The sequence below is a fragment of the Eucalyptus grandis genome, chromosome 6, assembly GCF_016545825.1.
Source record: "Eucalyptus grandis isolate ANBG69807.140 chromosome 6, ASM1654582v1, whole genome shotgun sequence".
Taxonomy (NCBI): domain Eukaryota; kingdom Viridiplantae; phylum Streptophyta; class Magnoliopsida; order Myrtales; family Myrtaceae; genus Eucalyptus; species Eucalyptus grandis.
This window is the reverse complement of record NC_052617.1, coordinates 3,585,525-3,597,706: the sequence shown is the minus strand read 5'-3', so window position 1 is coordinate 3,597,706 and position 12,182 is coordinate 3,585,525. Positions and strand designations below refer to the sequence as shown.

At 43.7% G+C, this 12,182-nt stretch overlaps 2 protein-coding genes across 2 annotated transcripts; one reads left to right on the top strand and one right to left on the bottom strand.

Annotated features, from left to right (window-relative positions):
- The first annotated feature begins 8,664 nt into the window (after nucleotides 1-8,664).
- On the top strand, nucleotides 8,665-10,391 carry LOC104447793. The gene is made up of 3 exons (XM_010061507.3): nucleotides 8,665-9,185; nucleotides 9,372-9,458; nucleotides 9,802-10,391. Exons 1-3 carry the CDS (start codon nucleotides 8,862-8,864, stop codon nucleotides 9,892-9,894), a joined length of 504 nt encoding a protein of 167 aa, XP_010059809.1. The 5' UTR covers nucleotides 8,665-8,861; the 3' UTR covers nucleotides 9,895-10,391.
- A 471-nt stretch (nucleotides 10,392-10,862) lies between these two features.
- On the bottom strand, nucleotides 10,863-12,182 carry LOC104447794. The gene has a single exon (XM_010061509.3). It carries the CDS (start codon nucleotides 12,140-12,142, stop codon nucleotides 11,144-11,146), a length of 999 nt encoding a protein of 332 aa, XP_010059811.2. The 5' UTR covers nucleotides 12,143-12,182; the 3' UTR covers nucleotides 10,863-11,143.

Here is a 12,182-nt window from a genome sequence, read left to right as displayed (position 1 = left end):
GGACGAAGATGGAGAGAGAGGGGGACTCTGCTGGCCGAGGTTACGCGGAGGAGGAAGAGTATATGAGGAACGACAAGGACGAGGTGGCGAGAGGGAGAAGAAGACGGAGAGAACCAAATGGCGTTTTGGTTCGGAAAGATCCAAACAGGCTGGGGCGAGAACCGAGAAGGGGAGAGGGAACGAGCTTGGAATTATACGAACGCGCAGCCGGTGCGCCCGAGCGCTGGAGAACGAGTCCAAACGACATTTTCTTGGTGATCCACCCAAAATTGATTTCATAGGCGATTACGTATTGGCACCGAATCTACCTCGCGAATTTGTATATTACAATTCTTTAGCTCTCTAATTACTTCCTGTCTTGTCTCTTTGGTTTTGATCGGTTTCACTTTGGAACATTACACTGCGGCTAGGACGATCACGGTATAATATTAACATGATACGGATCGCAAATAAATGGAGAGATTATTGTTTTTGACTCGTCTTTCATGAACAAAGAGATGAAATTTCCATGGAAAAGATGCGGCTTCCTTGTATATTTTAATTCTTTCAAATCTTTAAATACATTAATACGGTTATTTTTCTAGTACACTAAATTGTCCTTATCTTATGTAAAGAATTCATTCAATATTTGTTTGCACGGTTTCTATTTATTTGTGAATAATTCTCGAAACTTAGTTTATGCAAAAAAAAAAATTAAACTCTCTTTACTGAAATTGAAAAACTCAAGCAAACCAATTTGTTTAAATTCTAAAAAAATTGTTTTCGGTTTCAAGGTGGATCGATTTGAAGAACATGATTTGAAACTTACCTTATAGATTTCAATTCCAAAAATTGGAAGGAGGGACCGATCTGATAATACTTGGAACTGGCCTGTTCTTGGTTGTACTTAAGAACCATGTTTATTTTGTGAAAATCTCATAATTGATATTATGCATTATTTTTTAACCCAAGCAAAGTCTCGTTAGTTAAGTGATCTTGTGTGTCTACTTCAAGCCGTAAGTCGTGATTATGTTCTCCCTAGTGTTAAATCTCACTATTTGTTTTTTTTTCAAGTATGGTGTATTAGACATTCGTTCTAAATCGAGTCAAACCGATAGCTTTGATATATGAATTAAGAACACGGGTTGAAGGGCCAGTTCTAGCTTTTAAAACGGAGAACTAGATCGGTTCTTTCCAGAACCCGTCGAGTAAGATTTTATATTAGCTGGCCCTAGCCTAGTTTCTCATCGCTAATCGGAAGTGACAAGACGATAGCCTATGGCGACGGGCAATGATGCACGGAGGAGGTTTGGGTTTGGAAATTTGGGCATAAGATTTGTGATTTGATGATTCGGAGTGGAAGGAGGGCGATTTGGCTGTTTGATTTAGATAGCAAAATGGCATTTTCAAAAAATAGAGATACGTCAGTAATAAGATAACGAAAAGTGAGGTAGAATTCAATATTTTCTCATTTATATAACATGTAATTTCGTTGTAAAAAAGAAAAGATATAAAGCCCTTTTCAATTTGCGGTTAAAGGGGCAATTAATAATGTAATGGTACTCATGACGACTCCGTGAAAGGTATAATGCAGGATTGGGAATGCACTCATGAAGCCACAACCTGAAGTCGAATTTAAAGTTCAGTTGAGGCCCAAACCATGTTCCTAAGGTACGGTCCAATCATAGACCAAAATCAATGTTCATGGGCTTGGTTTCGTACTTTAAGATGGACCAGGTGGATTCATTTTAAGAGAATCAACTGACTAAACAGTGAAAACCTTTTTTTTTTAATGATCGCTCGAGGAACCGGTCGCAGTCGCATCTCACAGTAGTTGAAATTATTTTGGCGGCAACGCCTCACATGCGAGCCTCAAGCCTCCGTTTGTACCTCTTCGGCTCTTCGTAATAAAGCGAAATCGGGGACCGATGTCGGAAGGGGCCACCGCCAGGATGCACGTGCAAAGCCCACGTAATCAGTGAACGCCACATGATCGACGTTCATGATGAATCCGATCCGCGTGGACTCAAGCCGACACGAGTAAACTGTTCCTAACCAATGAAAAAGTCGATGGTTGTTGGAAAACTAAATTTTTCAAGAACATGAGATTTGAAAAAGGAAAAAGTTAAAAAGCGGTATGTCTACGTTCAAGTGCAGAGAGAATGGCCGGACATCTCCGGCAGAGAGAGGGGTATCGGCTCCGGATATTCAGCCTCGCATCCCGGATCGTGTTCTCCCTTTTCCCAATTATTGCCTACCTGAATTGACGTGAGTATTTTCCTTTCTCGAATTCTTTTTTGGAGAAGTAAATTCTTTTTAGAAAATTTACGAATTAATAGATAAAAGAACTAAGAGACTTCACAACATATTTCATCAATCTAAACCTTTCAAAACGGGGCTATGGATTCATTTTTGAACCCATATTTTATTAACTAAACTGTTATATGAGTTAGTATATTTAGTAAATGAGTTTAGAATAGTAAAACTCCAAATAATTTGAATATTAAATGGATTCATGACTTATTTGGACTCAACCCTCCTCTGTAGCTCTACCTTCACTCTCTATCGCACTAACTCAATTTTGCCCTCGTTTACTATACCCTTACCTCAGTTTGGATATGGTTTTCCTAGATTGGATTAAATATGAAATTGCGTTACAATAAAATTTTTTTAAGATGAAAATTGTCGATGGCCATGCCAACCATAGAGCCATTGTTCACCCTCTATGAAGTTTGTTCTTTATGTCTACTTTTTTTGGGAAAATGACATTAGAAAGGAGGGGATGGAGGGCAACAGAAAAATGAGATGGCGGCAGCCGGCCAACGGTGATTGAGGCGCCACATGGCGGTGTCACCTAATGAGTGTGACTGCCACAAGCTGGCCACCTTAGGATGGTGGCAACCACGGTGGTCCCACACAGATGTAAGATGACACGACGTGAGAAAGAGAGGAGTAGGGAACCTCAAGCAACCATCGTCACGCAATGCATTGTCGTGGGCATCGATGATGGCTCTAAGGAAAAGCCACAATGTTAACACGGTGTCATCCCATCCCATAGTCGCAAATTTCTTATCAGGCATTTTATCCAAACATATTCGGATTTATCACATCATTAAGCACCACATAGACCCACCCGTGAGCAGCGTAGTTAATTGAGATCTTTCCTTCAGCAAAGGATGTCAAGGTTTGAAATCCTGCGTTGTTAGCGAGTAAAGTGGGGGGCCCCAGGGTGGGTTGCTAGCCAGTTTCCCTCGAGGTATAGTTGTTATTAGGCCTCCACCACGGAGGCTCGTGAGACCCCAAATCGGCGTAAGTTGACAAGGGTAGACTTTGGTGGATCTCGATTACCAAAAAAAAAAAAAACACCACATAGGATATTGCATTAATTAATGGGAAAATGTCACAAATGGTCCCCCTATATTTTTACTTAATGTGCAATTTCATCCTTGAACTTTCAATTTGCTCAATTTGGTTCCTGAACTATTGATAAATGTCCAATCTAGTCATTGAACTTTCGATCGGCTCAATTTGGTCCATGAACAATTGATAAATGTCTGATTTAGTCTTTCAGTACTGTTTTTCCTCTTCTTCTTTTTTGGCTTTTTCTCTCTTCCCTCCGCCGGAGCCGGCGTCCGGCGAGGGTCGCCCTCACCAGTTCTGTGAGGGAGCCCCTCGCCCGACGTCAAGGTGCTCCCTCACCCGACGCAAGGGTGCTCCCTCGCCCGATATGGCAAGGGAGCCCCTCACTTGACGCCAGCGAGGGCCGCCCTCACCTGCATCCGGCAAGGATGGCCCTCGCCCGACACCAGCGAGGGCGACCTTCGCCAGACGCTGGCTTCCCTCTACCGAAGCCAATGGAGGAAAGAGAGAAGAAAAAGAAAAAAGAAAAATAGTAACGAAGGACTAGATCGGACATTTATCAATAATTTATTGACCAAATTGAGTCGATCGAAAGTTCTGAGAAGAAATTGCACATTAAGCAAAAGTATAAGGACCATTTGTGATATTTTTCCTTAATCAATCTGGCTCAAATCCAGGCTGTCAAGTGCAACTTTAGAGTTAGGATCCTGAATTGGTGGGTTGTAGTATGGCCTTATCACAATTTACCCAAGCTAGAGTGCCCCACCAGTCACCTAATGTCATTAGCTTATCCTATTCGTGATTCCATATTATTAATGTTAGATTCTCGAGATAGGATCCTGAATTGGTGGGTTGTAGTATGCCCTTATCACAATTTACCCAAGCTAGAGTGCCCCACCGGTCACCTAATGTCATTCGCTTATCCTATTCGCGATTCCATATTATTAGTGTTAGATTCTTGAGATACAAATTATGTGCTTATTCATATGTCACGGTGCAAATTTGTTGTTAATTGGTGCAAATTATTAGCATCGAAACTCCATGATACGACGAAAAAAACAAAGGGAATGTCGAGATGAGTTTAGATATTTCATTCTCGCGACAGGATATCCAACCTAATATATAATATTCTTTCAGACGTAGATCGAGATTGGCGAACATGGGGCCATACACGCAAAATAAACAAAGGAACCGAAACTTACTGTGGTATGCAATGTGTAAAAAGCACTTGGAAACTTTCATTGATAAGGGATGTTAGGCCCCTTTAACAATTCCCCCGTCCACTTCACGTCAGATTGGCCGTGACAGTAGGACCAAAACGGCTCTCATGAAAACGACCGAGCAATTCGGAAGCTGGCGGACCTTCCGTCCCCCGGTATGGGCGGTCAGCTGAGCGGGAGGAGAACACACATGACCATGCACGAGTGCCATGACTGGGTCCACACATGCTTGCGTTTTGGCGGTCCAGACAGACCGCATTATTGAGGTAGCTGCCAAGGTCGATCCAGGAACGTGGAATGAGAAACCATCGATTAGCTCAGCTGCCGCAATCCTGGAATTTCTCATCCTCACTCACTAGTCACTAGCACATCAGTCCCCTGGCATGGGGTCGATGTTCCGGGACGTGTCTGCGTCCAATCCTGATGGACGCACTGGACGGTTCGCTGTTCTACCAGAAAAGGGAAAAAAATTTCCCGGTTAGGATAGGAGGGCCTGTCGTGCATCTGGAAGGAGTACGGCCATTCATGCACCTGATGCATTTCAGATCATTTCAGAGCGAAGACAGAGTCGCCTTTTTGGAATTTACCTAGTTATTGAGCTATCCTACCGCCAGTCCGGAAGCTAAATTCCACCGCCATTTCTGCTTTCGCTATCGTTTGTGCGACCTATGCCAATGCGATACAGATGTATCCACGGATAAGGTGTGTTTTGAAAGCCTCGTATATTGTTAGTGTTGGGTTTGCTTCAGCCCCACTAATTACCATATAAATACACGCAGAACGCCTCATGCCCGTGCACTGTGTAATGCTCTAGTCATGGGATGGTGGAGATGGCTACGAAGATTGTTCCGAATTGTAGACGCTATGAGTCGAATACCAGGTCTTTTTCACCCACGTATGGTACTTAACCGATCGGAAATCATGGGTTCACTTTCAAGAGAAGCATTTCTGTAAGAACAGTCAGTCGAGTAGTGGGAGAGAGACAGTGAAGCTTTGCTGGAACGTTGAGGACTGTCGAGGCAAACCAAAGCACCTAAGGAAAGAGCAGCATTCGACCCTTGCCAATGCATACGTAGGGGACCAAATGGACAGCCACCACAGTGCTCTGAACTGCACGCAACAGCCCATGCTACAGAAATTATTGGAAGATACGTTAAGAGTGAAGTGTCTGGACCTCCTAAGGTCTTCAATGCTCGATGCCTCTTTCAGGTAACCTAAAGATGTTTTTCTCATATCTCTAACTAGAAACTTCTTTCACTTTTTTCAGTGAGACAATAGTCTAATGAAGTTTACATATCTTTAACGAAAGTAGCTCGTATAATGGATGGATGGAGATCGGTTGGTGCCGACCCAATGAAGGTAACAGTGCCCAGCAGTTGCCAGTCGACAAATGGGGAAGGCAATAGCAAGGCGGCAGCGGCCACTTCCAATGCCGGTGGTGTACTGACAAATAGGTAAAATAGCCAAAAAACTTAGCAAAATGAAAATTGGCTTAGAAGCGAATTTTGTTCAGGATCTGAATTCATTGAGTGAATCAAGAAATCATTACCGAATACAACTAGATTCAAACTTTTCAAACTTTTACGGTGAAGCCAACCCAATGAAGATTAACAGTACCAACAGTTGCTAGTTGACAAATGGGGAAGGCGATATCAAGGCGGCGGTGGCAACTTCAGACGCTAGTGGTGTCTCGACAAATAGGTAAAATTTGAAGCCAAAAAACTTAACAAAATGAAAATTGCCTCGGAGGCGAATTTTGTTCACGATCGGAATTCATTGAGTAAATCAATAAATTGTTACGGAATACAATTGGATTCAAAATTCTTAAACTTTTACAGTGAAGTTGACACAATGACAATAACAGCCAGCATTTGCCAGTTGACAAATGGGGTAGCAAGGCCGAGGCGGCAGCTTCCAATGTTGGCGATGTCCTAACAGATAGGTAAAATGTGAAGCCAAAAACGATTTTCACTCAACAAAATGAAAAATCGGCTTAGAGGCGAACCTCATTCCGGATCCAAATCCATTTGAATTAATCAAGAAATCGCTACCGAATAGTACTGGATCCAAACTTTTCGAAGCAGTAGGAAGGCCGATTATATCTATCTACCCTAGATGCTTCTCTTTTAATGACGTGACAGAGTGATGAATTGAGATCACACAAACGAGGAGCCCCCGGTTTTGCCTTTATGGGCTGTCATCACTCACCAGGGCATCGCCAATATTGGGGTCGTCCTCATCTACAGCTGCACACTGTTTCGGGAGTCCGATAGACCAGCACTTAGAATTTTGCAGCAGAAAAGCCAGCAAGCATCCAAGCGAGGGAGGTAAGGGAGACGCCGTGACAAGACCGAGAGAACCGACCGATTCGACCGACATCGGACTTTTCGGGCTACGCGACAACACGGGTACTTACTCTGTCTGTCTGCACTGGCGACTTGGGTCAGCTAAGGGAGAGGTCGAAGTGCCCTTTCGGGGACCTATCTCAAATCACAGTAATTCCATGAAATTCGCGACGTTTGTCGTCATCACTCGATTGCTTCAAAAAGTTTTGCGTTACAAAAAAAAATATGGGAAGTCCAATTCATCCAAAATGGGACTAGACCGATCTTTGGTGCATGATTGATTGTAGTCGTCGTGCATTTTATCGCATCTCATACAAAGTGTCGTACATGCACGAATTTTAAAGGCCTTAATGGATGACATATTTTCTTCTCGTTTGATATGACGGATACCACATCCTCAAAGTATCGGATTCTCTGAGGTTTAGTGAAGCCCCTTGCACATGCATATCGTAAGTTGTCTCCTTTGTGATGTCATTGTGATAATAATAGTTTAATACGAAGGAGTCAAACAATAATCGCATCGGAATGAGTTGAAGGATGAAGTGAATCCGGGAACTAGAATGAAATTACCATAAGAATAGGGTTTCCTTATCCGAAAATTTTGGGAATCGGATAGGAACTTACTTCATACAATTCAAGCGCGAAGAAAGGAAATGATGCCCTTAATAATAATTATTCATAAGTACTCTTTTAGCAATTCTACAATGAATGGACTAACGATGACCATTTCCCCAGTTCACTCATATTCCCTAACAGGAGTTAAGTTGATTTGCAATCATGAAAATAAAGAATAACAGTTAGATTTATAGGGAAAAAAAGACGTATCATAATTCAAATTAAATAAATGCTCCACACTTTAGGAAAAAGGGAAAACGATGCAAATAATCCTTGAACTTTTGTCTAATGTGCATCATAATCTTTAAACTTTTAATTTATTCAATATAGTTCCTGAACTTTAGCTCAGTGTGCAATGTGGTCTATGTTATACATGAACTTTTGATACATATTCTATTTAGTTCCTGAACTATATAAAAATGTTCAACATTGTCATTTCATTAATTAAAGTTCGAGGATCATATTGAATATTTTTATAGAGTTAGAAACTAAGTTAAATATATACCAAAAGTTTCAAACCATATTAAACAAATTGAAAATTCATGAACCAGATTACACATTGAATTAAAGTTTATGAACCATATTGAACAAATTAAAAATTAAGAGATCACATTGCACGTTAGATCAAAGTTCAATGACTATTTATGTCTTTATCCCTTATTCCTTAAATCCTAAATCTTGCTCCTCTCGCCTCCAGTTTTGGCTTCACCACCGACACCTCTTCCGTCACATCTTGCCTTATCTCATTCTCGTGCCAACCTAGTACACGCTCTCAATCTCCATCATCATCGGCCCATTGCTTGCACCTCACTCCCATCACTTCTCCCTCTCTTCTAGAAATGAATTGAGAAGTCATGATCGAAATTGGTGTTGGGTTTAAGATATCATTATCTCGATACATATAGCGAAATTCTTGAATCCCTTTTCCCTATACTACGTCACCGAAATCATGATCTCAATTACGTCAATCCCACAAAAAGAATTATACTTTCTAATAGAGAAAGGATTGCCTTCCACGTTCTTATGCAGACTATTTTGACAAAAAATAATATTCCATAGGATGATTAATAATTGCTAGAAAACATGCTAACTAGACTCATCAGAAAGGACAGGGACTTTCGTACCGCATCGAGAAAAAGAATAATGAGGCCTCAGATTTAGTTCGCTCTCAATCGCACACGCTCGTGGACGAGGATGCGGGAGGACAGCCAACTGGCAACAACACTGTATGGATTGCGCAGATTGGATCGTTATTTATTCGAGCTTGACCTAGCCTCCCCTGTTTCTATACAGCGAACGGAACAAGCGAGCGAGAGAGCCGGAGGGGGAGCACTAGAGAAAGATGACTAGTAGTAGTGGGTGCGAGTCTGGCTGGACTCTCTACTTGTACGGGTCGTCTTTCTCTCCCGAGAATGATTGTGGCGGTGGCGGCAGCAGAATCCTAGAAAGTCGCGGGGTAGAGGAAGAGGAAGGAGGAGGAGGGGAGAGTTTGTCTATGGTCTCCGACGCATCCTCAGGACCTCCGTGTTATTATGAGAACGAGCCTTCCTTTTCCTCTTCCTCAGGTTGCGGCAAGAAGAGATCGAAGAAGCCAGAGAGTGTCGCGAGGCATCGCCATTCGTGTTCCGAGGACACGGCGACTTCCCCACACCTGAACTCCACCAAGGCAAGTTTGACCAAAGCGGGAGTGAAACATAAATTCGTCTTACAGTTTTAGAGATCGCTTTACTGAACTCATGCAAACGACAAGAAGTCAAACTTTCTTGCTATGCTTCGCCGTTGCGTTGCTGATCTTTGCTCGACAGTCTAAAATCATTTGGTTATTGAGTTTTTGCCTATGTTGTTTCCGCAGAAGAGCTTAATAAACCCCTCACAAAATCGAGTGTCGGCCAACCATGTTTGGGATTCTTCAGATGGTTACTCCGCGGGCCGCGGGAAGGTACTGCCCCGTTTTCCACTGTTGCCGCTCCCGATTCTTGATCTGTGGGTCTGCTCCTTTTTTTTTTTTTTTATCTTGATTTGGAGGATACTCGCCCGAAACTCATGCTCATGGATCATGTGAGCGGCTAGTAAAAAACCAGGTTGATCACGTACCGTTTGCACTCGGTAACTCGACGAATTGAAGCTCTTTGCGCGCCTAAACTGCACACTAGCGGCTATCTTAATCTACCTTCGAGTCGATTCTACTATTTTGAAGTTATTGATATTGCTGGCGTAAAAGTGAACTGTTGAAACTGTGTGTCACTCGGGCTTGATTATAGCTCTGTTTTCAACTCTCTCAGGGAAAGCACCATGATTTCTCGGAACCCTCACAGGATGCGAGGGTGAGACAGCTCAGAAAAGCAGCAAAAGGCCTCTCGAAGAGCTCAACCTGACATTCCACTTCACGAATCGGCGAAATCAATTAGTTTCACAGAAGAAATCATGTGAGCTCTACATGTTTTCATGGGCCGAGATGAACTTTCTATTTCAGTGCACGTAGTCTTCCTCGTTTTGGTTTGAAGGCAGCTTACGTAATTACGCTGTGGTACAACTTCTGTTGTTACCAAAGCACAAGGGAGAAGAAAAAGAGAAACTGTTGTTGCAGATTTCGCAGAGGCGAAACATGGTCTGATCCGAAGAGGGCACTGAAATTTTGTTGGACCATCTTTCTGTGGATCATACAAATCATCTCTCCCCTTTCGTTTACTGGGAAATAAAATGGAAGAATGTCTTGCGTCTTTCTGTCACCACCTCGGGGAACATCCTCAGATGTTGAGCACGTATAAGATGACACACGGTACAGTTAATTCTCAGATCAGTTGTCTGCTTCTATTGTGTTTTCTGTAATACTTTATGCTTATTTTATCGAGAGTAATGTCTTGGCATCTAATTCTGAGAGCGATAGAATCAATTTGCTTGCGAGGTCGCTGTTAAGTATTGACTAAATTGGCTTTGGGCATTAAATTTTGGAGTGCTAAGAAAAAGAGAGATGTGACAATCCAGGAACGGATAAAAGAAAGCGGTAAAGATAAACGTCACGCGCACATACTAACCATCCTACTAAAGTTCGTGCGGATCCGCAGGTTTTCTGACCGGTTTCGCTCCTGAATTCGCCAGACGAGCTTGCAGCGAATACGCACGAATATACAAAGCCAGATGACCGGATGTGAAGAGCACCTGAATTCTAAGCATTAGTAACAAAAACTCTATTTAAGCTTTTTCTTGAGAAATGATCTTGGAGTTTTTTAACAGATGTTTCTTTGGGCACCGTCCAAAAAGCAGTGCGAATCATGAGAAAGGCACTGTGCAATCCGAATCCATTCTAATTGAGATGAATTCATGCTAAAATCAAAGCAGTAGGGAAATTTTAACCTGACCCAGATAATCGCAGAGTTGCATTCCGAGAAGTTTGCAGCAAACATACACAAGTTTTTCTTAAGATTAAACAGAAAAGTAGGGACCTTTGTACACGGACGCCAAAGATGAGAAGCGTCAATTTAAATCGAACACACTGCCTCTCAAAAACCCACTTCCGAACAGTAGTGCAGATCAAGATCAAACGACAAAGTCATCTTATTTCGTTCCCTTTTTCCGGTTCTTCCCATGATCATGGTTCTTGATGAATTACGATGCAGCATCTCCTCATTGCGCGTGATTTCTGTTTCCGACGGCATAGCTTCTGCTTCTCGGAAACGGCAAATCGACCTTCTTCACGTCGTCGTCGACCCCGAACTCGCAAGGTTCCTCCTCGTCGATCCGCCCCATCGCGACGCTGCTACTCTTGGGCAACACCTTCGGACCCCAGTCCGACGACGGCCGCTGCTTCAAGTGCCGCTGCCGCTGCTGCTGCTGCTGCTGCTGCTGCCGCAGGATCGCGTCCACGTCGATTTTGTTCCCGAAGCTCCTCGCGGAGGCAGCGCGTATCAGCTCCCCGAGATCGTCGGCCCCGCCGGACGACCTCGACGTGCTCACGCTGACGCTCCGGGGCATGGCGGAGAACTGCCCGGCCGGGCACCCGACGTTGCCGTACCCACCGCCGACGCTGTCCGCGTAGTTCAAGCCCCGGACGTACAGGTCGCGGGCCTTGGACAGGACCCTGAGAGGGATCATCATGATCTTCACGAACCGGCTGTGGCCGTGCGTCTTGGTCTTCATGGTCGCGCTCCTCGTGCAAGACAGAGTTCCGGCGAGAGAGATTGGAGCTTTCGGGATCAAGAATTGGAGGGGAGAAACGACGGTGAAGCGCTCGAAACAGAGGGTAAAATGACTCGAATTCAAGGTTCTGGGCGGTGAGGACGAGCGAAGCGATGAGGTTGCAGGACTGAAACTACCGAGCGATGACGGGAGACGACGATGAGTTTGGACTACGGAGAGCAAATATTCTTGGAGAAACCACGGGCGGGGAGAGTGAATATATAAGGGAGGCTGGTTGCTTTGCTTGCCAACTGAGACTACTAAGAAGCAAGCGAAGGACTGCGTTTCGTTGACCGTTGAATTTTCAACCTTTGACTGGCCTGGTGTCCCCGTTCGAATCTTGATGACGTTGCTCAGCTGACTCGTTCGTCGGACTTGGCTTGATTTGTCAAAAAGTTTCTGTCCACGTTCAATTTGGGGGACAAGATGCTGATCATTACCGGGCATCGAATTCACACGGGGAGGAACGGGATGAGATGCTTTCCTT

Bases quoted from the DNA above. Each gene is read 5' to 3' on its own strand.
- LOC104447793 (XM_010061507.3), top strand. From the start codon at position 8,862: ATGACTAGTAGTAGTGGGTGCGAGTCTGGCTGGACTCTCTACTTGTAC. The intron at 9,186-9,371 runs GCAAGTTTGACC...TTGTTTCCGCAG, and splicing joins CACACCTGAACTCCACCAAG to AAGAGCTTAATAAACCCCTC. The intron at 9,459-9,801 runs GTACTGCCCCGT...CAACTCTCTCAG, and splicing joins ACTCCGCGGGCCGCGGGAAG to GGAAAGCACCATGATTTCTC.
- LOC104447794 (XM_010061509.3), bottom strand. From the start codon at position 12,142: ATGCCCGGTAATGATCAGCATCTTGTCCCCCAAATTGAACGTGGACAG.